General features: G+C 36.4%; 1 protein-coding gene across 1 annotated transcript in view; it reads left to right on the forward strand.

The window, feature by feature from the left end:
• The window catches only part of Kif4a (kinesin family member 4A), a 119,139-nt gene that overhangs the window by 85,633 nt on the left and 6,640 nt on the right, over nucleotides 1–26,866 (forward strand). The window contains exons 19-28 of the mRNA XM_010632162.2: nucleotides 6,516–6,599; nucleotides 7,063–7,176; nucleotides 13,880–14,035; nucleotides 14,168–14,268; nucleotides 19,150–19,279; nucleotides 20,436–20,606; nucleotides 20,987–21,094; nucleotides 22,264–22,341; nucleotides 22,701–22,796; nucleotides 23,429–23,611. Of these exons, the coding sequence (XP_010630464.1) occupies nucleotides 6,516–6,599; nucleotides 7,063–7,176; nucleotides 13,880–14,035; nucleotides 14,168–14,268; nucleotides 19,150–19,279; nucleotides 20,436–20,606; nucleotides 20,987–21,094; nucleotides 22,264–22,341; nucleotides 22,701–22,796; nucleotides 23,429–23,611 (1,221 nt within the window). The remainder of the gene's footprint in view (nucleotides 1–6,515; nucleotides 6,600–7,062; nucleotides 7,177–13,879; nucleotides 14,036–14,167; nucleotides 14,269–19,149; nucleotides 19,280–20,435; nucleotides 20,607–20,986; nucleotides 21,095–22,263; nucleotides 22,342–22,700; nucleotides 22,797–23,428; nucleotides 23,612–26,866) is intronic.

The raw sequence follows: 26,866 nt of genomic DNA on the forward strand, positions 1-26,866 counted from the left end.
AAAAAAAAAAAAAAAAAAAAAAAAAAAAAAAAAAAAAAAAAAAAAAAAAGAGGACTAGAAGGAAACTCTCAACCTGACAAAGGACACTGTTACCATTATTATTGTTTTATTTTTTTATTTTATTTGTTTGATACTGGAGATCAAATTCAGGACCTTGTGTTTGCCAGGCAGGTGCAGGGCACTGAGCCAGCCCTGTTACTATTATTCTTGATGAAAGACAAAAAATTTCCCCCTTAGGTCAGGAACAAGACAAGGATGTCTGTTCTAGCCACTTCTATTCAACATTGCCCTGGAGGTTCTAGCAAGCAAAACTATCTGCTCGCAAATAACATTATCATGCATGTAGAAAATCCTAGTGAGACACTATCAGAACTAATATATCAGTTTAGCAAGTTTGCAGGATGCAAAATCAATGTAAGAAAATTAGTTCTGTTTCTGTAAACTAGAAATTAACCATTTGAAAATAAAATTAGGAAAACAATTCCATTTGTAATAACATCAACATGAATAAATGTAGCAAAAGAAGTGTAAGATTTATACACTGGAAACTACAAAACATTGAATTAATTAAAGAAGACCTAAAAACGAAGTTGTAAATAGGAAAATACCTCCTGTCCAAGGATGGGAAGACGTAATATTCTAAAGATTGATTATCCTTCAGATTAATTTGCACATTCAACACAATCTGAATGAAAATTCCATCTGGCTCTGTGTGGAGATGCAAGGAGGCCAGAATAGTCAAAGCAATCAAAGAGAAGAACAAATTTGGAGATGTCACATTTCCTGATACTAATACTTCTTATGAAAACAATATTTAAAAGGCTATAATACTATGTCAAATAGACATAGATCAGTAGAATAGAATTGAGGGTCCAAAAATAAACTCATGCACCTATGGTCAGTTGATTTTCAACAATATTGCTAAGGCAAATCAGTGAGGAAAGAATAAGTGGTGCTGAGACAACTGTATGTTCATGTGGAAAATAATGAAATTGGAACTTGTCTCATATATAAAAATTAAAAATAGATGAAAACCTCAAAGAGCTAAAATTATAAATCTCTTAGAAGACATATTTATGACTTTGGATTAGGCAATTTTTAAAAAACATGACACCCAAACCACAAACAGCCAAATTAAGAAATTAAATTACACAAAACTAAAAGCTTCTGCACTATAAACAATACCATCATGAAAGTGCATAGACAACCCATAGAATGAGTGAAAATATTTGCAAATCATACAGCTGATAAAGATCTTGTATTTAAAATATATAAAGAACTCTTACAACTCAGTAATAAAGATAACCCAGTTTCTAAATGAACAAGCAAGACACACAAAAGGGTGCTCAGTGTCATTGCCATCAGGAAATGCAAGTCAAAACCACAATGAGATATTATTTCACACCCACAGGGATTTCTAGAATCAGTCAGATAACTATTGGCAAGAATGTAGAGAAATTGGAAACCTCATACATTGCTGGTGGGATGAGAAAATTGTACAGCTGCTTTGGCAAACAGTTTGGCAGTTCTTTAGAAGGTTAAGTAGAAATAGAGATATCGTATGTTCCAATAATTCCACTCAGTTCTGTCTATCCCAAAGATATGAAAACAGGTCCCATGCCAAAACTTGCACATAAATGTTTGTAGAGTGGTATTCATAATAGCCAAAAAGTGGGGAAGACCCAATGTCTATTAACTGCTAAACAGATAAAGTTTTTGTCCATGTAGTAGAATATTATTCAGCAATAAAAAGAAATAACTACTGATACATGCTACAACAGAGATGAACTTTGGAAACTACGCTAAGTGAAAAAAGTCACAAAAAGAGGACATACAGGATTCTGTTTATGGCTGGTGTCCAGAATAGGCAAATCTATAGAGACAGAAAACAGATGAATGGTTGCCTAGGGCTTTGGGGAACAAGATGACAGTATTGTGAGCTGACAGATAAAAGGTATAAGATTTTTTTATGATAATGAAAATGTTCTAAAATTGATTGTGATGTTAGTTATGTCAACTCTTAATATGGTCAAAAAAACATTGAATGAGGGCCGGAGATTTAGCTCAGTGGTTCTGCCACCTGCCTCGCAAGCACAAGGGCCCAAGTTCGATCCCCAGTACCAAAAAAATTAAATGTGTATTAAACAAGTGAGTGAATTATATAGGTGACATATTTCAATTGAACTTTAAAAAAACAGAAGAACAGACATCTGTAAAATGACATGTTTACATTGCACAGGAAGGTATACTTCATATTGACAAGAATCTTTATTTTCTTCACTTATGTATTCCCCCAGCTAGAAGTAATTAGCATAGAATGATTACTCAGTGTTTGTTGAATGATTTTATTGATAACAAATGCAAAACTTGCCTTTTAAATAAAAGAGGAAGTGAAAAGAGCCTAAATATTACTCCATGCTTTTTAGTTAACCAAATTCAGAGGAAACGTACTTTGAAGTACTAAATTTGTTTTAGGAAAATTATCTTTGGTACAGAGAGACCTAAAAGCTAATGGATAGTGTAAACCAAATTGAGAGATGTTGAGCTGGACTTAGTAATTGGGAAATTGTCCTGCATAGATGTAAACTAAAATCACAGGAGTAATGAGATGATGGAGATGAATATGTAGAAAAAGAAGAGAACCTTTTTATTTCATTTATAAGAATGAAAGCAATGGAATTTGGTGGGGGGTTGGTTTGTTTGTTTGTTTGTTTTAGATTTTTTTAATCTGTCCTAGGCCATATTCATATTTCATCATATGTTCTTGAGATACCTTTTACAGGTATTTGCACCAGAATTCAAAGTTCACAAACTGCTTACAAATACCTTTCCTCACATGCATTGGGGCACTGATTTGTTGAAGACACCTGGCTAAGGCTAGTTCTCACTGTCACTGCTCAAATATCTCAAGTCTTTCCTGTCTAAAAAGCAAAACAAAAAGAGACCACAAAATGCATCTTCTTTCAACATACTTTTTCTTCTTTTCCTTTAATGATAAAATTAGGTAACCTTGTTGTCTCCATTGTGTCACTTTCTACTTCTCATCTCAATCTTGATTTTACCCAGTGCTATATATATATATAAAACTGCTCTTTTAAAATCACCAAAGATCCAAATTACTCTAACTACTTACAACTCTCTTCAGTTCTCTTATTTGGCTTTTCAGACACATTTTCCTATGGTACTATCGTTCTTCTTCAAACATCTTTAGGACTGGGGATTTAGCTCAGTGGTTCTGCCACCTACCTCCTAAGTACAAGGTCCTGAGCTCAATCTCCAGTATAAAAAAAAAAAATCTTTACTTTAGTCAGACCTCACTGTTTAAGTTTCCCAGCTCTCTATTTTGCTCCTTCAAGTTTTTTTGTCAGCTCTTCTACCCCTACCTAAACATTAAATACCAGAGGAGATTGCAGGACTATCTTAAGCATAAATTCTGTTTCTACTCTATTCTTTCCCTAAATACTTTTTTCTCCTCACATGGCTTCATTTATCATCTTTAATTGACAAACTCAAATTTCAGTTCCCACCCTGGCTAATGTTTCTGTTCTATATATTTAAATCCAATGATTATTTTACATCCCTATTTGTATGTCTCATAGAAATGTCAAATTGAGCAAGTCCAAAACATACTTCACAATGCTTTTACCTCTTTATCCACCACTGTTACCCGCAATTTTCCTCTACTATATCCTTTCCATTGACAGTAATTCCTTTTTTACTTTAATTGTGAAGATTCAAAAACATCAATATAATAATATTTGCCCTCTGATCATGTATGCACATATTGCTCTCTAATGCAGTACTATCAGTGGCTCAAACCAGAGACCCCTAAGAGATCTTTGACTTTATCTTCTCTCATTCCTGAAGTCCAGCATTATGTTCTCCCTTTTCTACCTTTAAAGTATCTTCTCATCTGTATTAGTTTTCTAGGGCTACCATAACAAAGCACCACATATTGAAGTTTATTACAGCAGAAATTTATGTTCGCAGTTCTGGATGCCAGAAGTCCAGAACCAAGGTGTCAGCAGGACCGATGCCTTCTAAAAGCTCTGAGGGATAATCTCATCCATAGTTCTCCTAACATCTGATAGCTGCTACAAATCCTTAGGGTTTCTTGGCTTGTAGCCACATCACATATAATCCCTGTATCATACTTCATATAAAGAAATCTGTCACTGGATCTAAGATCCAACAGCGTCTAACCTAGTATTGTATCTCGGTTTGATTATATGTGTAAAGACCCTTGTTTCCAAATAAGATCACAGCCACAGGTACCAAGAATTAAGACTTCAGCATTTTTTCTTTTCAGACACAATTCTTACATAGTATAGTAGTAAAGAATCTCTATTCAATCCCCAGTACCAAAAACAAACAAACAAACAAACAAACAAACAAAAATAAATCTCTGGTGTTAGAATGCCTAGTTCCACCACTTTCTATCTGTCTGATCTTAGAAAAGTGACCTAATCTGTATGAGTCCGTTTTCCCATCTGTAGAGTAGAAATGAAAACATTAACGTTGCTGTGAGGGTTACACAGGATACTATATGTAAAGCACTTGATACAGAGCCTATACATAATAACTTTCATAACTACTAGTTATTATTGTTGTTATACCCCCTCATCTTTACTTTCCTTACTTGCAATGGTTCTTGCCACATTTACTTCTTTCCCTTCCAATGTGTTCTCCATACTGTAGCTAAAAAAAGAACTTACAAATAACAAAAATCTGGTTCCATCATTGCCTTGCTTAAGACTGTTTTCACCTGTTTCAGAATTGCCACACCAGCTCTACACTGCTCATGACTCTCCTCAGCCTCCCACCCCTTCCCCTTCACCTAGTTAATATTTACTCATCAGATTTCATGTTGGACATACTTCCTCCAAGGTTTTGGAGATTCACAAGGTACTGTTACCTTGCATTTCTCTTTCATGGTACTCTGTATACTTGTTCTTTTTTAAAATAAATTTTATTTTATTTTATCCCATACCCCTCTCTCAAACCCTCTCCCCTCCCTATGTACAGAACTCATACTTGTTCCTTATTTTTATTAAGAGCAAGGCAAGTGCCATAGCTCGACTCTTATTACATGGGCCCGGTACATAATTTGAGCACAATAAATGTGCTCAGTAAATTTTTTCTGAAGTAATAAATGAATCAGTCTTGAGTTTTAATGATTTTCACACTCTTGATCTACTGCAGCAAATAATTCACATCATGAGATACCTGGTCTCAATTCTGCCTTAGCCATACTTGTGTCTTCATCTTTGTATTCCTAAATTCTAGCACAACACAGTGCTTGGTCCCTACAAGCGCCCAATAAGCCATATTAAATACCTTTTAAGAAGTTTGGTGGTGAGAAAAGTGCTAGGTTTTTTCTTTTCACTGGACTAGTTTAATCTCCTAGCTGTGTTTCTTTAATTCCTCATACCAGTATACATCATATTTTATTACAAGTGTATGGTATGGTTTTTGTATTCTCCAGTGTTCTATAAGAATAGTAACGACATCATATTCATCTCTGTATCCCAGAAATGTAGCACAGTGCCTAGTTTGTAAATGGGTTAAATGAAATGAATTGTTCCGGTGTGCTGGCAAATACATGACTAAAATGGCTGACTGTGCTCTCCAGATTAAGGAACAAGTGAAGCCATTAGGAGCTTAATGGATTAGTAAAATAGGGAAGGTGCTAAGAAATCAGTGCAATAAATGTAGTGTGTTCAGTTGAATCAGGCAATATCCCACTAGATTTCTTGTCTTTTTCATCTTTAGTCTCTGAGAAGAGAGGATATTCCTGTGTTCCGTATTAAGCTGGTTTTGTTCAAGAGTGGAACACTCTTTACCTTAATTTTATAGGTGGCTGGCTGTATGATAGGCTCTCTCCTTTTTGCCAGCCACTGTATTTTTTGTTACCAGGGATCGAACTTGGGACTTTGCACCTGTGAGGCAGACAGCAGAACCACTGAGCTAAACCCCCAGCTCAGCCACTGTATTTTAACATAGATGGACTAGTAGGCTTGAGGGGGAAAGAACAGTGGTCTATTTATCAGGAGACCTGACTCCCAGCTTTATCAATAGCTACCTATGTAGAAGATAGCTCTTTAGATGGTCTTTAAAATTCCTTCTAGGTCTCACATTCTTTAGTATTACCAATAACTGACTTAAGACTGAATTCAAGATTTTAGCTGCAGAACAATGAGCTGAACAAGGAAACCATCTTTCCATTACATACAACCATGATTTTAGAAGTACCAGTTCTTAACTCTAATAGGAAAATTAAAAGCAGCTTACTGTATTGTATTTAGCTCTATGTAGCAAAGATGTCTTAATTTTTATTGTTAGTTTGTTTCCTTTTTTTTTGTACTGGGGATTGAACTCAGGACCTTGTGCTTGCTTGCAAGGCTGGCGGTGGCACCACTGAGCTAAATCCCCAGTCCTGTCTTGACTTTTAGATATAAAGTTTTATTTTAGCTAGTTGAACAGCAATTAAGATCTGATTTTTTTTTTATTTTTAGGACCGTAAGAGACAATATGAGCTGCTGAAACTTGAAAGAAACTTCCAGAAGCAGTCCAATGTGCTCAGACGCAAAACAGAGGAGGTAAGTAAGAAAACCCAGGCTGCTAGGTCAAAAGTGTTGTCATCTTCAGACTTAGATGCTGCCGGTATTCTGAGAAATCAGGAATTTCAATCATGACCAAAAATTCCTAAGTCTGGTTCCCTGTTTATATGTTATGAACTATGAGTAGATAAAAACATGCTGGGAAATGGTAGTTTTTAAATAAAGATTCTTTTTCTAATTGGGTTTCATTCCAAAAAAGCACAGAGTAATATTAATATGTGACATTTCCAGGCATTTTTAGTCTACAGAACATCCTTGAAATGTTCTTCTCCCCTATGCTCTAAAGTAGTAATGATTCACTGGTGTTATATCCATGGAGACTTGTAAACCTGGTTCCTATAGGAACTTAAACTTAGAAAATTTTTTTACTAATATGCTGTAAAATCAGAATGTTCTTCTTATTACCTTTCATTCAACATAACTGTGTGCCTTTTTTATTTAGGCAGCAGCTGCCAACAAGCGTCTCAAGGATGCTCTCCAAAAGCAACGGGAGGTCGCAGATAAGCGGAAAGAGATTCAGAGCCGTGGAATGGAAGGCACTGCAGCTAGACTGAAGGTACAGACAGCTTGAACTGCCATTTGTCTTATTAGCACTGGAGACAGGAAGAAGTGAGAAATAGCTTTCTTATGGTTTAGAAGTAAACACTACACAATATAAAATTTTACCTCAAATCTTATTTCCTAAAAGATACAAATATATTTGCCTTTTGTTGCCCTTTATCTGCCTTTTTTATTCTGTCTAGAATTCCAACCAATTGAATAGTGCCTACCCATATTGAGGGTAATCTTCGCTATTCATTCTGCCTACTCATGCTGCCAGTCTCTGGAAACACTTTCAAATACACCACAAATAATGCTTTTGCTGTTCTGTAGCTATTCTTTAATCCAGAGAAGTTGACGCCTGAAATTAACCACCCCATGAATAAAGCTGCTGTTTTTGTTTTGTTTTGTTTTTTTAAAGCTTCACATACAAGTGTCTTTATAAACGTGTGAAATCATTTCACTTGGGTAAATAGCTAGGAGTAAGACTGCTGGGTCATTTGTTAAGTGTATACTTAGCTTTATAAGAAACTGCTAATTTGATTATCCAGAGCTGGTATATAGAAATATAATTGATTTTTGTGTATTAACTTTTATCTTATGACTTACTGGTCTAGTAGCTTTTTTTGTAGATTTTTTGGAGTTTTCCATGTAGAAATCATGCCACCTGTAAATGCAGTTTTATTTTTTCCTTTCTAATCTATACGTCTTTTTAACTTTTTTACCTGCCCTATTGTATCTGCTAAGACCTTCAGGGTGATTTTGAATAGGACTAGAAAGAGTACATGTCCTCCTGTTCTTCTTAATCATAGAGGGAAAGCATTCAGTCTCTCACCATTAAGTATCATATTAGCTGTAAGTTTTTCATAGATGCCCTTGATCAAGTTTAGGAAATCCTTATCTATTCTCAATTTGATGTAAGTTTTATCATGAATGGATATTAAATTTTGTCAAGTGCTTTTAGCCTTGCATCTCTTGAATAAACTCCATTTGGTCGTAATACATCATCCTTCGTATGTATTGTTGAATTCAGCAGTACAGGTAGTAGCTGGCTTACTTAGACTGTTTTGACTTTACAGTGGTGTGAAATATGTATTTATTACAAACAACTTCAAGTGTTAGATTTTGATCTTTTCCCGGGCTAATAATGTATGGTTGGGTACTCTAAAGATGCTGGACAGCATCAGCGTGTTCTAGCTCCCAGTTAGTTGTACAATCATGAGGGTAAACCACTGATACTCTGTAGTATACTGTGTTGTCAGCACTTTTTGGTTATTGTGTTATGTGTTTTTATGTCTCATCATGACTACAAAACACCTATCTTTTTCTCTTATACCCATACAATCATTTTCATTTTCAGTATAGTATTCAGTGCATTCCATGTGATATTCAATACTTTATTATTATAAAATGGACTTTTTGCCCAACTGTAATGTAGGTATTCTGGGCACATTTAAGAGAGTCAAGGCTAAGCTATTTATGATGATCAGTAGATTAAATGCATTTTCAATTTAGTATATTTTCAATTTACTCTGGGTTTACTGAGATGTAACCCCATTATAAGTTGAGGAACATCAGTATGTAAAATAAATTTTTTGTTTAAAATTTTCACATTTATGTTCATGAAGGATATTGGTCTATAATTTTCTTGTAATTTCTTTTGTTTTAATATCAAGATAATGCTGGCCTCATAGATTGATTTAGGAAGTAGTCCCTCCTATTCAGTTGTCGAGAAAACTTTGTATACAGTTAACATTGTTTCTTCCTTAAAAGTTTGATAAAATTCACCATCACCAGTAAAGCCATCTGGGCCTGGAGGGTGTTTGCTTGATTGTTTTTACTTTTTTAGAAGAAGGATGTTTACTAAAATTGAACTTTAAAAATTGATGTCAGTGCTGGGTGTAGTGATGCATGCCTATAATTCAAGCTACTCAGGAGGCTGAGGTAGTAGGATCTCAAGTTCCAGGTCAGCCTGGGCAACTTAGCAAGACGCTGTCTTACAATAGAAAGGTCTGAGGATGTAGCTCAGCAGTAGAACATTTGTTTAGCATGTGTGAGGTTCTGTGTTCAATCCTCAGTACCACAAAAAATGTATAGTGGTGTCATCTCTCTCATTTCTGTTACTGATATTTTCTTTGCTTTTACCTTTTTCCTGAGGTTTATCAAAGAACCAACTCATTCTGGTAAATGATTAAAATGGTAAATTTTATATTTTATATATATTTATATATTTTATCACAATAAGACATTTTTTAATTCAGCTCATTAATTTCCACCCCAATCTTCTTTATTTTTATTTTTTTAAGCTTCTTGAGAGAGGGTCTTGCTATGTAGTTCAGGCTGGCCTTGAACTCACTATGAACTCTTGGTAATTCTCCTGCCTTAGCCTCATGAGTGCTGAGATTACAGATGTGTGCCACCACAGCTGCCTCTAATCTTCATTATTTCCTTGGTCCTGATTAGTTTGGATTTAATTTGCTCTTATTTTATTAGATTCTTGAGGCAAAAGCTGACATCAATTATTTTCAATCTTTTTTTTCTATGCGCCACCCCCCAGCCCCACCATACCAGGGATCAAACTCAGGACCTTCTGCTTGCAAGACAGGCACACTACCACTGAGCTAAATCCCTGGCCCTGATTTAAAATCTTTATTGTTTTCTAATATAGGTATTTAGTGCTAGAAATGCTATAGAACTTTAACATCCCACAAATTTTGATATTATATTTATTTTCATTCAATTCAAAAAATATTCTAATTTTCCCATTGATTTCCCTCTTTGACCTATGAGTTATTTAGAAGAATATTATTTAGTCTCCAAATATTTGGAGGTTTTTCGAAATATCTTTTTGTTATTGATTTCTAGCTTCATTCGCTCATGATCAAAGAACATACTTTGTATGACTTGAATCTTTTTGAAATCATTGTGACTAATTGTATGACCCAAAATATGGTCAGTCTTGGTAATGTTCTATGTGTATTTGAGAAGAGTATGTATTCTGTTGTTGTGCAGAGCATTTTATAAATGTCAATCATGCTGATTTGATTGATTGTGCTGCACTCCTACCATATTCTGGCCGATTTTCTGCATACTTGTCCTATCAACTATTGGGGGAAGAATATTGAAATCTCCAATACTTATTTCAGATTTGTCTGTTTTTCTTTGTAGTTCTGTTTTTGCTTGCTATGTTTTGGAGACCTGTTGTTAGAGGCATGAAAGTTTAGGATTAATTGTTATGTATTGTTATGAAATGAACTTCTTTATCCTAATAATAGTCTGGTCTTTATCTTAACATCTGCTTCTTCTAATATTAATACAGCCTTCTAGCTTCCTTTTGATTGATTTTAACATGAAATTTTGTGACCTTTCTAACTTATTTGTGCCTTCATTTTTAAAAGGTGTTTCTGAAAGACTGCATATAGTCGGTTCTGTTTCCTTCTTTGTTGACTTATGCAGTCAAACCTTGGATTGCAAGTAATTTGATGAGCAAGTGTTCCACAAGACCAGCAAATATTTCTAAGAAATTTTAACTTGGTAAAAAAGCAGTGTCTTGCAGTACAAGTAGTACATCATGCCAAATGTCACATGATCACAACTCATTCCTCCCCCGCCCTTTCTCTCTCTGCTTTGATATACAAGTGCTTTGAACAAATTCTTTCCGCAAACCAAGGTTTACTATGTTTGGTTTTGGTTTACAGATTTTGGTGCTTTATCATTAGGCACATAAACATTTAGGCCATTCAGGTTTATGTTCTCTTTTAAACAGTTAACTTCTTTATCATGCCGGGTGTGGTGGCACATGCCTGTAATCCCAGCACTGGGGAGGCTGAGGCAGGAGGATCGCTGTGAGTTTGAGACCAGCCTGGGCTACAAAGTGAGTTCCAGGTCAGTGTCAACTACATAGTGAGACCCTGTCTCAAAAAATAAATAAATAAACGAATAAATAAATAAATAAATAAATAAATAAATAAAAAGAAGTGGGTTTTTTTTGAGACAGGGTCTCACTATGTAGTTGACACTGACCTGGAACTCATTATGTAGCCCAGGCTGGTCTCAAACTCACAGCGATCCTCCTGCATCAGCTTCTCCAGTGCTGGGATTTAAAAATAAAACTTCTTTATCATGATGAAATGATCCTTTTATCACTGGTGATATTTTTTTCATAGGAATTTTGCCTCATCTGATATTAATATAGCCACTCCAGCTTTCTTTTTATTGCTGTTATCATAGTATATCCTTTTTTATTCATTAAGTTTATTGGTACATTTTAGATATACAGTATGATGACATTTATCATTGAAAATTGGTACCTTTACATGATATATCTTGGTTCTCATTTTTTCCCCATTCCTCTGCCCTCCCTTCATCACCTCTACCCTACCCTATCTACAAAGACTTTGTTTCCATTTTTTCCTTTTCACATATTTATTCTTTTCCCTTCTTTCCTTCCCATTCCCCCTTCCCCTTTGGACGTTTTCTTCCTATTTCACATTTTCTTTTTTTGTTTGTTTGTTTTTTTTTTGTTTTTTTGAGACAGGGTCTCACTATGTAGTTGAGACTGACCTGGAACTCACTATGTAGCCCAGGCTGGTCTCAAACTCACAGCAATGCTCCAGTCTCAGCCTCCCCAGTGCTGGGATTACAGGCGTGCGCCACCACACCTGGCTCACGTTTTTCTATTATACATTTTGATCCTTATTTACACTTTCAGTTTCTCACACCAGAAAAACTGTTTGATATTTACACACGTGTCCTATTTATTTTACTTAAGAGTACAGCCTCAATATGCATCCATTTAGCTATAAGTGTCTCTAGTTTCTCATTCTTAATGTCTGAGTAGTACTCCATTTTATTTTTAAAAAAACACATCTTTATCCACTCTCCAATTGATGGACAGTTGGGCTGTTTCCAAGCTTTAGTGATTACAAGCTGTCACTATTAACATGGCTGCAATTCTAGGCAACAAAGACAAGGTAGGGGGTGTCACAGTCCCCAACTTGAATCTATACTACAAAGCTACTGTGATAGAAACAGCATGGTACTGGCAAAGAAACAGACCTGAGGATCAGTGGAACCAAATAGAAGATGCAGAAACAACTCCAGACACACTCAGCCACCTCATCTTTGACAGAGGAGCCAAGCACCCTCACTGGAGAGATGATAGCCTCTGTAATAAATGGTGCTGGAAAAGTTGGGTTTCAACTTGCCAAAGATTAAAACTAGACCTATAACTCTCACCATGTACTAAACTAAAATCTAAATGGATCAAAGATCTAAATATTAAAACAGAATCACTAAACTGGCTGGAAGAGAGGTTAGGTAAAAGAACTGTTGACATTAGCATAGGAAAAGATTTCATGAACAAAATCTCAGTAACACGTGAACACAAAGAATCAACTACTGGGATGTCATCTTATTAAAATGCTTCTGTACAACAAGAGAAACCACCAACAGAGTGAAGAGACAACACACAATGTGGAAAAAAATTTTACCAGCTGTTCCTCAGACAAAGGTCTACTGTCTAGACTATATAAAGAACTTTAAAAAAATCAGACCTCCCAAATTTAAAGACCCAATCCAAAAATGGGCATCTGAAATGAACAGACACTTCTTAGATGAAGTAGAAACAGCAAAGAAACATACGGAAAAATATTCACCAACACTGGTCATTGGAGAGATGCAAATGAAAACAACGCTGAGATTCCACCTCATCCCAGAAAGAATGGCTGCTATCATGAAATCAACCAACAACAAATGCTGACGGGGTTGTGTGGAGAAAGGAACCCTTCTCCACTGTTGGAGTGTAGACTGGTGCAACCACTATGGAAATCAGTACAGAGATACCTCAAAAAACTAACATTAGCAGTCCCATTTGACCCAGCTATTTCCCCGCTGGGTATATTCCCAAAAGAATTAAAAGAATCATACAACAGTGATATATGTGCACCCATGTTTATAACATAATATATGTTCATCAAAAGCAGATAAGTTCTCAGAAATGACTACTAGCTTTTTTTGTTTTGTTTTTGGTGCTGGGGATTGAACCCACAATGTTGTGCATCTTAAAGTACATGCTCTACCACTGAGCCAAATCCCCAGCTCCTGAGGTTACTATTTTTGTACTTAATCTTAGCCAAAAGGCGGAGAAGCAATTGAGGTTACTATTTTTGAAAATTAATTTAGAAAATTATGTTTTATTTCTTAAAATTACCTTTCATTCACTGTAAAAGTTACAATGGATATCTATTTACTAAATAAAATAGTAGAAATAGTCTTCAATTCTGTATCATAACTAAAGGCGAAAAACATTTTAAAGCCAGGCGTGGTGGTGCATGCCTGTAATTCCAGCACTCGAGAGGCTGAGGCAGGAGGATCGCTGTGAGTTCAAGACCAGCCTGGGCTACATAGTGAGTTCCAGGTCAGTCTCAACTATGAAGTGAGACCCTGTCTCAAAAAACCAAAAAGAAAAAGAAACACAAATTTTAAGAAAATAGAGAAAGTAAAGACAAAATAGATAGAAATACTAGGATATCTATAGAAAAATTTTCTGTAGAAATCCTTTCTTGTCCCCCTTTGGCATATTGTTATTAAAGCTTCTTTGAGAGATACAAATGGAAATCTCACTTTTAATTACTTGAGCTCTGGTCCAAATGAAATTAGGTCTGAATCTGAATCTAGCTCATCAACCAATGATTCCTCATCCCTGATTTCACTTCTAGAATTGGCTTGGAAATGAAATTGAGGTTATGGTCAGTACTGAGGAAGCCAAACGTCATCTGAGCAACCTTCTTGACGACAGGAAGATCCTGGCTCAGGATCTGGCTAAACTCAAACAGCAAAAGGAATCTGGGGAGAATCCTCCTCCTAAACTCCGGGTAAGTGCCCTTATAAAAAAAAAAAAATGTTAGCAATGCTAAGACGCTGCATTCCCCAGAAATCCTCACTGCTTTAGAGAATTACTTTTCTTTTAGAACTTTACCCTTAACACTCACTGTTCTTCTTTACAGAGGCGTACATTCTCACTTGCTGAAATGCCTGGTCAAGTTTCAGAGTCAGAGAGTTCTATTACAAAGCAGATTGAAAGCCTAGAGACAGAAATGGAATTCAGGTAACAGGACTGTCTTTAACACATAAACATTTATGCTTGGAACCAAAAATACATCCTTTCAACCTCATGATTCAAAAGCTTAGTTTTTAAAAGATTTATAGGGGTAGAAAAATAAAAGAAAGAATATTTTGAATCATATACTATATTAGATATGTTAGATACATTGGAGATTATTTAATTTGGTTTCAGCAATACATAGCTAGTTGTTTATATTTGGATACATCGATAAGTCACTCAACATTTGAGTTCCTGCTTTGTGCTGCACTACATGCAGTGCAATAAACAGAAGAATGACACTATCTTTGCTGTCAAGTAGAATTTATGTATTGATGAAGTCATTTGTTACAGTTTCACAAATGTGGTGAGGTATTGATCACTTCCAGTTGGTTATGATGAAAGTATTTACATGACAGAAACTGACAAAAGCTACAAATCGGGGCTGATTTTTTATTTTTGAGGATCTCACTAAATTGTTAAGTTGCCCAGGCTGGACTTAAGTTTGCCCTCCTGCCTCAGCCTCCTAGAGTGCTAGGATTACAAGCATGCACCACTGAAGCTGATTAAGGGCTAGTTTTTTAAATGTTGGTTGACAAACATACACCTGCACCCCACATCATAATGATTATGTACATGATATATAGGGCAGGTGCCAAGTAGAAGGAATAAGGAACATGAATTTTCCGAGAAGACAAGAAAGGGCATATAATAAGACTCTGAAGTGCTCTCTTGAGGCTGCCTCTTTCCCAAGGTGCCCTGACTCTTCATCCCTCACTAATTTTTTTTCTTTTTTAATACTGGAAATCAAATCCAAGGACTCATGCATGCTGTACTACTGAGCTACATTCTCAGCCCCCACTTACTCTATCTTTGTGTTCTCTCACCCCCTTTAGGACTTAGATTACTTAATTATATGGCACAGATACCGTTTGTCTTTGTGCTTAGCATTTATGTTTTAGTTTTCTCAATCTAAGGGATTGAAGAAAACGAATATATATTAGACAAGGATTCTCAAAGTGTAGTCTGAAGACCCCTGGGGGATCTCCAAGATCCTATTAGGGAGCCTGACTACCAGGAAGTATTTACATAATAATAGTAAGACCTTACTTACCTTTTTTACTATGTTGACACTTGAACTAATAGTGCGAAAGCAATAACGAATAAAACTGTTGACACCTTAGACTGAACAAAAAATGTGGCACCTACACAAACTAGTGGTCAGTTAGTTGTACGTGACAGTTTAAAGTTGTTTAACAAGCCAGTCTTACTTAAGAGTGGCTTTGATAAAGCACTAAAAATTGTTAATTTTACTAAATCTGGACCCTTGGCTTCACATCTTTCTAATATGTGTTATGAAACAGGAAGAACACATGAAGCACTTCGGCTACATGCTCAGCACAATAGTCATCCCAGGCAAAGCACTATGTCATTGTTTGAGGTGTTACTTCAACACACCTCTTTTTCATGGAATATCAGTTTTATTTAGAAGAATAACTGAGAGGTAAACTGGTTATTCAGACCTGATTACTTGGCAGTCATGTTCTCAGAAATGAACAATGACCCTGTCACTTTAAAGAAAACACCTAATAGCATTTGTTATCCAAGATAAAAGTAGCTCTTTGAAGCAAAACAGAATTTTGGAAAATCTGTATTTCCTACTATAAGCTTGATGGTTTTTCACAACTTTTCTGATAAGGCCAGTAATGCTATGTAAAAATATGATTTTTTAAATATATTTTAAATAAAATGTTAATTTTTGTGGACCTGTATGACCCAGTGGACTACTACTATTAAAATGACATGTTAGAGAATCATAAATGGGCAAAAGACCAAATTGCAAAATAGACCACTGGAGATTATTTATTTATTTGACTTACCTCAATGTGGTACTTTATTACAATACATCTTCTACCCAATTACATTTCAAGCCATTCCAAACCAATTAATAGCCATACAAGTACTAGCCCAAACTGAATAATTATTATTTGCATTAATTGCTCATAATCTCCCTTATTTTTTTATCTTTGCCCTCATCACCAGTTCTCAACTATGAAATCAGATTTCCTCTTTTTTTTTTTTTTTTTTTGGTTCCGGGGATCGAACTCAGGCCCTTGCACTTGTGAGGCAGGCAGTGGAACCACTGAGCCAAATCCCCGGCCACAGATTTCCTCTTAACTTCTGACCCCCAGATACTCTGACTTGACTTATGTCTCATACTGTCTCAAGTAGGAATCTGTTTTAGCTCTGACTACATAGAACTTTAACAAGAACATTGGCCATTGATCGTGCCCTGTCCAGGCCAACTTAATCTCACTTTACTTCCCACTCTCCCACAGCATCACTTGCTCTAAATGTCCTCCGAATTCTGCCTGTTTTCCCTGAAAACAGCCGCTACTGAAGTTCAAAGACAACCCAAACTTTAGCATTCCTAACATTTGGTCAAAAGGACATCTGTCCTCAATTTTCTGAGGCTACACCTATATCTTATGTGTTTTAAATATGTACACACTCCCATATACATATGGAATTTTTTGTAATATAAATTCACAAGCAAAAAAATAGTTTACCATGTGACAGTATTAAAAGTTTATTAATAATAGTTCAAATTGATCAGTAGATACTGAGTTATAGTTAGGAGTAAGAGGGTTGGGTGTGCTCTTCCACATGAGAGTGAATATAGCTACTAGTATACTGTATATTTCAAAAAAAGAATAAAGAATTTTTTAAGTTTTTACCATATAAAAATGGCAAATGGAGGCCAGGGATTTAGCTCAGTGGTTCCACCACCTGCCTTGCAAGCGCAAGGTCTCAAGTTTGATCCCTCGTACCAAAAAAAGACAAATGTTTGGGAAGATGGTTATTTAACCTGACTTAAACATTACACTACATATATATGTATCGAATCATCAGTTTTTGTGTAGTAGTTGAAAAATAAATTTAATTTTTAAAATAAATAAAAGACAAAAGAAACAATAATACTTTCCCTTTCTACATTGTAACTAACTTTTAAAGAATTACTCCTCAACAAGCTATACCATAGTCTTAAAGAATATCCACAATTATCTAAAAAAGCTACTGAAATACTCCTCTTTTTTTCTAACTTCATATCCATATGAGTCCAGGTTGCCTTCGTTTACATAAACTAGAATGACATGTCACAAAAGACTGAGTGCATAGGAGAATATGAGAATCCAACTATGTTGTACTAAGCCAGACATTACAGAGATTTGCAAAATGTAAAATATTTCCATTCTTCTCCCTCAATCATTTTTAGCCTTGGAAAATGTAGTAATTTGTCATAAAATATATTTATGCATAATAGGTTTTTAATTTTTTTCTTTTTTTTTAATTTTATTGAGTTTATTGGTACATTTTAGGGATACAGTACAGTTACATTCATTGTTGGGATCATGTACCTTTACATGGCAAGTCTTGATTCTCATTTTTTCCCCTTACCTCTGCCCTCCCTTCACCCCCTCCTCCCCTCCCCATCTACAAACACTTTATTTTCATCTTTTCATTCTCTCACATATTTTTCTTTTCCCTTTTTGTTCTTCCCCTACGCATCACACCTTCCCTACACCTTTAGCGCCTTTCTTCAAATTTCTAAATGTCAGTAATCTTATTAGAATCTTATGCATTGTTGCAGAATATTCACACCAGGGAAACTATTTGGTATTTACACATGTGTGACTTATTTATTTCTAAGTAAATTAATCTAAATTTTCTGTTTCTATTTATACTATATTTATAACATACTTGAACAGAATTTCTTAGAAGTCTTTGATTTTTTTTAAACTGTAAAGGGGTCCTGAGATCCCCAAACTTTGAGAGCTACTGTCTTAGATTACTTTTGTAGTCATCTTCCTTACAACTACCTAACATAGCACTGCATGTTTCAAACACCTGCTGGTATTCTCCCTCTCACTTAACACAGCACATATGAGAAGGAAACTAATTAATATAACTGAAATATTGTGTACACTTTGTTCTACACCATACTTGATCAGAAAGTATCCAGAAGCTATTTGCAAGGTCAGGTTATCTTTTTTAAAAATTTTTATTACTACATGTTTACAGTACATAATGATTACATTCACAGTGGAGAATTGCTACATGTACATAACACTATTTTCATCCCCTTCCCCTCCCCTCTCCTCCTTCCCTCCATCTTTTGATTGGGTCAGGGTATTTAGTCTGGGTATTTAGACAAGGGACTTCTCAGTCCCTTGTCTGGCAAGTCAAGGTAACTTCTCATAACACCTTCAATTTGGTGTTTGATTCTAACAAACAGAATCTACCTGTTTGTTCTTGGGAGATTTTTCTTCAGGTCTCTAACCCAAATCTTTCCTTGTATGCACAGGCCACTGTATCACAGTTGGAATTTATATAAGACTTCAAGACAAAGTCATAGTATATTCAATGCACACAACAAAAGCCTTGCTATAATACATCTTTTCAAGTCCCTCTATATAGTACCCATTTCTTTCACCCACTTGTTAGTAAAATAAAAACTATTTGGATAATCTCTTAGAATCTATCTATAACATATTTTGAGATTTTAACCACATGACTCAATTTTTTTTTGGTAGTAGTGGGATTGAACCCAGGGCCTTTGCACTGAGCTCCATGCTCACTTTTTTATTTTTTACTTTGAGACAGTCTTGCTAAGTTTTCCAGTTGGCCTTCAACCTGGCATTCTCCTCCCTCAGCTTTCCAGAGTGTGGGGATTACAGGCATTTGCCACCATGCCTGGCTTCAATCATTATTTAAATGACTATTTAACTGATTATTCCATGCATAAATGTCTTTGAAATTTAGAGTGCTTCCCCTTATTGTTGTTAAGGCTATTTACAACAAGCTTTGCTGTCTCTTTCCCTGAAGGAGTGCACAGATTGCTGACCTCCAACAGAAGCTCCTGGATGCAGAGAGTGAAGACAGGCCGAAACAACGCTGGGAGAATATTGCTACAATTCTGGAAGCCAAATGTGCCCTGAAATATTTAACTGGAGAGGTAAATGTCACTTTCTCTACCCACAGCTAGGAATTTTGGTGGGTAGGTTGAAATAAGATACCTTGGAATGCTGTCATAGATCATTGCCACTTTTCATTGCAGAAACCCCACTTAATGGCACTAACATTAAGTTTATTGGGTAAACCAAGCAAGTATACACCAGTCACAAAGATAATGACTCACAAATTGACACTTGTCATACTTGGCATGTAACAAGTACTCATTAAATGTTAGCTGTTGTTAACTACAAAAAGATCAGGATGCCATAGTAGGCCATGGTTAAACATAAACTATTATATATTATACTATTTTAAAGCACTGATGAGATATATATTCAAAAAGTTTAAAAACCAGTCTAGAAAAAGGAAAACTTAAGCATCTTCTTACATATAAAGATTTATTTTAAGGAAAAGTATCTTCACTAACTTGAAAATAATATATCATCTTACATTGTCACAGAGGAATGAAAGTTAATTAGCACTGGTGATTGAGGCACTTTTCACTTAAGGCAAGAATACATACTCTGTCCAAATTCACAAGTTCAAGCAACACCACCCTTTATATGTTTTGTGCTGGATTAACAGGTTTGTTCAACTGAGGAATCTGATTAATCTTGTGAAAACTGGTATTTCTGACGTTCACCATCTAGTCTACTAGTGTATGTGAAGCTAGGCTAGCACAGGACATGAATCTAGCCTAAAGAGCCAGATCTGCAGCTTCAGCTAATGTGCCTACAAGTTCTGACATGTGAACACAGACATTCTAAGACAAGTCAGATTTGGTCATAAGGATGTGTTCTGTGGATTCTTTAAAATTAAGGAAAAAGTCTTTAAATGTCAGAATATTAGAGTTGTCAGATGCTAATTGTGTTAGGTTTATTCTTGTCTTGGAACAGCAAGAAATAAAACATCCTTAACAGTGACTTCCAACCCTAGAATATATGTCTCAGTAGAAATATAGACTCAGCCTAGGAATAGAACAGTGGTATTTTTAGTATTCAATGTCAGAATCTATATGACATGAAAAAATAAGAATGAACTTTGACATGGAGGAATTTTTCACCGACCATTTCAAGAAAGCTGCCATTTACCTACCTAATGAATGGGGAAAGGAGGGTCATTCTCCAAATAAACTGATCTTCTTCTATCCCACCCAGCTTGTCTCATCCAAAGTACAGGTCAGTAAGCTTGAAAGCAGCCTGAAACAGAGCACAGCCAGCTGTGCTGACATGCAGAAGATGCTGTTTGAGGAAAGAAATCATTTTGCTGAAATAGAGACAGAGTTGCAAGCTGAACTGGTCAGAGTGGAGCAACAGCACCAAGAGAAGGTAAAACTGGCAAGCCCAGAAGCTATAGTGAGACACAAATAACCATTGCCTTTTATTATTGGTTTTTAAAAATAGTAGCTTCCTTCAAAAGCTGTGTCGCCTTTTCCAAATTTTGTAAATTAAAAAAAAAAACCTTGAAACAGAGAGAAATGACTTGTCTGTGTTTATAGTGTAAGTGACAGTGGCTCTTAGCCTTTAACTTGAATCCCAGGATGGATGTTCTGAGAAGCATCACTGCTGTGCTTACTACTTCAAGCCATATGAGCAAAAGACAACAGTTTACCTCTAAATCACAATGAGGTAACCTGGCTTAACTAGGTTGAAATTCCTTTTTCTTCTTGCTCCTTTGATACCACTCAGTGTGTTGTGTCTTTCCACAGGTGCTGTACCTTCTTAGCCAGCTGCAGCAAAGCCAAATGGCAGAGAAGCAGCTGGAGGAGTCGGTGAGTGGAAAGGAACAACAGCTGCTGAGTACACTGAAGTGTCAGGTATGAGAAGGTGGGAAAGGTCTCCTGAGATGGACTGCATAGGCCTGACTGAGAATCCTGTCTCATTTATTTAGACCATTATCCTTACAGCAGAGTTATTACCTACTGGAGAAGGAAGGGCTAACAATGGTAGCCTCTTTCTTTGTGGCCCAGGTTAGGGGTAATACACATGTGGAATAACTTCATTTTTGTACCAAAAAAGCAGTACATGCTCCATGCCAGACTTTGAAACCTTCTGTTCTTTTGCCTCAACTCTGAGCTCTAGAGCTGAAGAAATGAAATCATGTAGTAGTTAGAATCCTGGGGGCATTCAACTGTATCTTCCTGAGTTTGCTCTGAGCTGAGACCTGACATGTTTATAAAATGCCCGGGGTCTGCATTCCTTCCTGAGGCTGAGAACACCACACCCTATAGTAGCATGTTGGAGCATTATTTTATTCCAAATTAGAATCTTTTTTTCTTGCACCACCAGCCTCTAGGGTTTCCTTGGCATCTCCCACTTAAGACATAACCAAACTAGTTAAAGTTGTAGATATGAATCCAGTTTTCTTAAGTGCCAGGATGTTTAATCAGGCGCATTAGAATAGCACATAAACTGTCTAGTCTACATTGAGAAGGATAAATGGAAGCACCTAGCAAAGCTGACCTCTGTGGGTTTCCAAATCAGCATCCTAATGTGAATAGGGAATACAGTGGTACCTTGGTTCATAAACTTAATTCTTTCCACAATTCTAGTCGCACATGGAATTGGATGAGAACTGAATCAAATTTCCCCATAAGGTCAACATTGAACCTAAACATTGATTTTGATTCGGTTCCTGTCCAATTTGGTTTGCAACCAGATTTGTGGAAAGAATTAAGTTCGTGCACCGAGGTACCACTGTGTGAGACTAGAGAATGGAAAAATATAAAGGTGGCTTTTTGGACAGAACCCGTGGTTCCTAGGAATGTGGTCAGGGCTGCTGGGGATCATTGGAATAGAAGTGGCATTCAAGGCACTTAGGAACTGAGAATAAGACATTTTTCAGAGTGCCAATGTGGCCTGCTGTGCAAAAACCATCTGCTGCCAGCAACTTGGCAGCAGTATGTTTTCATCTATGTGAATTGTGTGGTAACCCACATGTAATACCCAAAATAACCCTGCCTATCACTGCACTATCTGGAAATAGGATGAAGAGCTTAAGAAGATGCAAGAAGTGTGTGAGCAAAATCAGCAGCTTCTCCAGGAGAATGAAATAATCAAGCAGGTAATACAAGATTTCTCACCACTTAAGCTCCGGGAGACCCTGTTGCCACCAAGGCCAGTGGTTGGGAGCAGCCCTCAGTTTGATGGCTTGGCTCTACTTTGTAAGATCTGCACAGAGTTCTAGGTGATACCATCTTGTGCATTTCAAAGTGGCATAAAAAGAAGTTTTTAAATATGCCCTTTTCTGAATTTAATACTGATTTTAGAACATTAGAATGCATAAACCTACTCTACCGTGGTCTTGCTTCACTTTACTATGGTTTAAAACTGAGCTAGTCTAGGTCTGGAATCCTTGTTTTAGCCATGAACACTCCCAGAAGCTGCCTTACATTATACACTCTGTCTTTCCTTTTCAAACAGAAACTGACCCTTCTCCAAGTAGCCAGCAGGCAGAAACCTCTTCCTAAGGATATCCTTCTGTCTCCAGACTCTTCCTTTGAATATATCCCACCAAAGGTAAAATGCTTAGTGCCTATGATATCTTTGTATAGCCCAGGTTTGGGATGAGTGTACTAAAAATCACTTTTTATAGGGGGTTAAGAGTTAAAATTCCCAGCCGGATGTCGTGGTGCAAGCCTGTGATCCCAGCACTTGGAATGCCATGTTTAAGACCAGCCTGGGCTACAGAGTGAGGCCCTACCTTAAAAAGAAAAATAGTTAAAATGCTTAAATTTTAGCATCTCAGTTTTCTGTGACATTCCAGATGATAAAGCTATAGTACAATCCTAAGGAAAACAGATATTCTTCTTCCTCAGAAGACTAACTTTTGGCCATACACAGGCATTTTGTAACACAATAGAGGAGGAGGAGGAAGAGGGGAAAAGAGCAATGTCCAAATGTCCATCCAAAGATACTTAGCACATCATGAGTCCTCCCTTCCTCTCTCAGATTAACCAGCCTCCAGTTTCTGTCTCTTCAAAGAGTCTGAGGCTAGAGATCAAAGCAGATTTTTTTTCTAATTAGTAAAGCCTAGTGGGCTATATTTGAGGGCTTCTGAGAAAATAGCTGGCAACAGCTACTGGGAAGATAATGATGCCATGTGTATTTTTAACATTTTTATTGAATAACCACTTGAAATCTTTTCTTAGCCAAGACCTTTCCGTGTTAAAGAAAAGTTCCTGGAGCAAAGCATGGACATCGAGGATCTAAAATATTATTCAGAGCATTCTGTGAATGAGCATGAAGATGATGATGGTTACAGTGATGATGGTGACGATGAGGAATGGAAGCCATCAAAATTAATTAAGATGTCCAGGAAGAACATCCAAGGGGTAGGAGCCAGCTCTTTAACTCTGTCACTGGTTCTACTCATTAGTATTCACTGTCACTGAGACAGCTAAGAATCTTCTGTCATTGAGAATCTAGGAATATGCTGGCCCCAGTCCTGCAACTGAGCCCCTTCGATTCTGTTCAGAAGCATTGACTCCACTAAGTGGGGCTTATTGGGCCAGCTCTGTAGAACCTGGAGTAGACAAGTTGACTCTCTGTTTTTTTAAGATCTTACCAGTCTGAATATATAGTATTCTATACCATTTTGTTGAAGCTGATTCCAAAGTGATCATGTCAGACCATATTTTTATAGCTCCTTACAGTTCATAAACCATTCTCATATATATAATCTTTTAATCATCACAAACAAATCCAGATGTGTTGATCATTTGCATTTTACAAATGAACTTTAGACTCAAAAGAAAGAAGTGACTGAAAGTCATAAAACTAAGTGACATTCAGGACTTGAAACAGAATATTCTAACATTGAGTCTAATTTGTTTCCACCACATTATGATCACATCAGTAATAACTGCAGATCAGAAGCTGAGTGGGTACTCATCTTTGCCTTTTTGCTTATTAATCTAAAGGAAAACAGATTTACAGAAAAAGCTAATAAAGATCAAACACATCAAGTTAAGGCTAGTTAGCAAAAATCTGACTTTGAAGCATACTTTATTTACTTACAATGATAGTTCTACATAGTTATCAAACATAAATGTTTTATGTTGAAATATTAACTTCCCAGGTACTGCAATTTGCCACCATGACCCTACTATACCCTGCAGCCACATTATACTCACAAAGGACAGTTTACAAATTACCTTAGCTGTTTTCCTAGAAGCTTACTTGATTTGATTAGTTGATAGTATACTGCATGGAAACCAAGCATTATGAAACCACAGCACCAGAGCAAAGCAAGCCATAAGAAATAAATGGCCATGGAGTGTTAAGTCATGTGGTCAGTCAGATTTGTCAGGAATGCAACATACCATGTGCTCATGGGTGGGACTAAGAGCTCATCCTTGGCCTCAAAAAGCTTGTAATTTTGAGTTGAATGGATTGTTTGTTTGCTTGAGTTTTTTTAAGGATCCATTGTCACTGTTTCCAAGCTTGGCCTCAAACTTGCAAACCTCGTGCTTCAGTCTCATGAGTAGTATGATTATAGGTGTATGCTAGCATATGTGGTGAGAGCTTATAATTTAATGGGAAAACAGAGCAAAGAAATCAAAGCATCATTAGAATCTCAGCATATTCATCTCAGGGAGATGAACTTTTGGTTTTTAGAGCCAGATGAAATAGCTATAGTTTTAGAAGATGCCATTGAAGGAGGTGGCTATTGCTACATTATAAAGTAGAAAGGGAACCACAGTCTTGGGAGCAATAGGGAGAACATTACACAATAATGCATAACATCTTGCAAAGACTATAAGAAGGTAGAACACAAGGGGTTGAGACACTTAGAGAAAATGGGACACTATATGTCTTTGTCTTTCATTCATTTACTTGGCAAACATGAACACTCCCCTGTACTTGAAGTACAGAGCATGAGCTGAATGTACTTTTAAAGGTCTGCTACTGCTGCTGCTACTACTATTAGTTATGCATAGGAGACAGAGTTGAGAAGCACACACAGAAACAAATGGTAGAGGGCCTAAAACCTCTGGAAAAGAGTTTTCCAACTAAGAAGCAAATATGGATATACTTGTCCTTGAGGAAAGCTTAATATATTTGTTAATATTACTCTAACTTAAAAGGAAAATACAGAAGCATAGTAAATGTTACAAGTAAATAGTACCTGCTATCAATGTTAAATCCTAATTCTGAAACAGTAAGAGTTCATTCTTTTTAAGCTTTTCCCTAATTTTTTTTTTTTTTTTTTTTTTTTTTTTGTACCGGGGATCAAACTCTGGAACTCGAGCTTGCAAGGCAGGCGGCAGAACCACTGAACTAAATCTGTAGCCCAGCTTTTCCCTAATTTTATAACTTGGGAGGTATACACCATTGGATTTCAAGAGGAGGAGCAAATTAGCATAAAGTCTAGTTTTTCCCTTTTAGCAGCCTGTGTGGATGCTATGACCTCTGTTGATCAGATTGCTGTAGACACATTAGTTATGCATGAATGCCATCTTTATTATTATTGCTTCAGCCCAGCTGAAGATGGCTGCTACTATCACTTGGTTACTGAAAAGGAGACTGCAACAGACACCAAAATGATGGCTTGTCCAGAGTTAATGGCTTTCTCACTCAGCCACATTTTCTGCTTTCACTAAGGAGATGCTGATGAGTAGGTCATGTGACATAATAGAAAAAGGAATAACTTAAAAGTCAGATAGGCATGGGTTCTAGTCTTGAGTTTTCCACTCATTCATTTGGGTAACTTTGAACAAGTCACATAACCTCCCTGGCCTCAGATTGCTTATCTATTCAATGAAGAGATTAGAGTAGATGTATAGGATCCCTTCCAGTGCTCTAATTCCTGAATCAAAGTCAAAGTTAGGTAAATGGGATTTAATAATGTTACTTTTATATGGTGTTATATTGCATCTGAGGAGTTAAAAGAGAATATATGCAAAAAACACCTTGTGAAGGATAAAATATCATGCAGGTATTATTATCAAAGCACTGTAAACATTTTACAAATACTCTTTATTTGTCACCTGTGCCAGAAAAGGGGAGCAGATGTTTTTGTTTCTTCCTAATGGAAGAGTGGAGATGAACTTGGATGAAGTGACCTGTCAAAGATCATGCCAAGTATTACATTTAGGATTAAGGCCCAGGTCTCCTAATTCATAGTCTGCTTTTATCCATTTAAAAATTTTGACCAAGGCTGGGTATTTAGCTCAGTGTGCCTTGCAATGGCAAAGTCCTTAGTTTGATCCCCAGTACCAGAGGGGGGAAAATTTTGACCAGATCTGATCTTTCTGAGATACAATGTAACACTGAATTTAGTTTGAGAGTAATCATAGTTTTTAAAGCAGTAATTCTCAATCTCAGCTTTGCACACTGAAATCCCCAGGGGAACTTTTAAACACAAGGAACTTGGGATGCCATCTCCAGGTATTCTGATTTAATTAGTCTGCGGTAGGCCTAACCTTTTTGAAAAGCTCTCTAGACATTTCTTATTTGCAGCCAAGGTTGAGACCACAAGCTAAAGGGAACCCCGTAGGTCTTTGACCTGTGCTTTTCACTCTATATAATGAAGCCTTAAGCAGGCCACAATGGTGCGTACTTATAATCTCAGCTACTCTAAAGGC

This window comes from Fukomys damarensis, unplaced genomic scaffold, assembly GCF_012274545.1.
Source record: "Fukomys damarensis isolate Sample0158 unplaced genomic scaffold, DMR_v1.0_HiC HiC_scaffold_39, whole genome shotgun sequence".
NCBI lineage: Eukaryota > Metazoa > Chordata > Mammalia > Rodentia > Bathyergidae > Fukomys > Fukomys damarensis.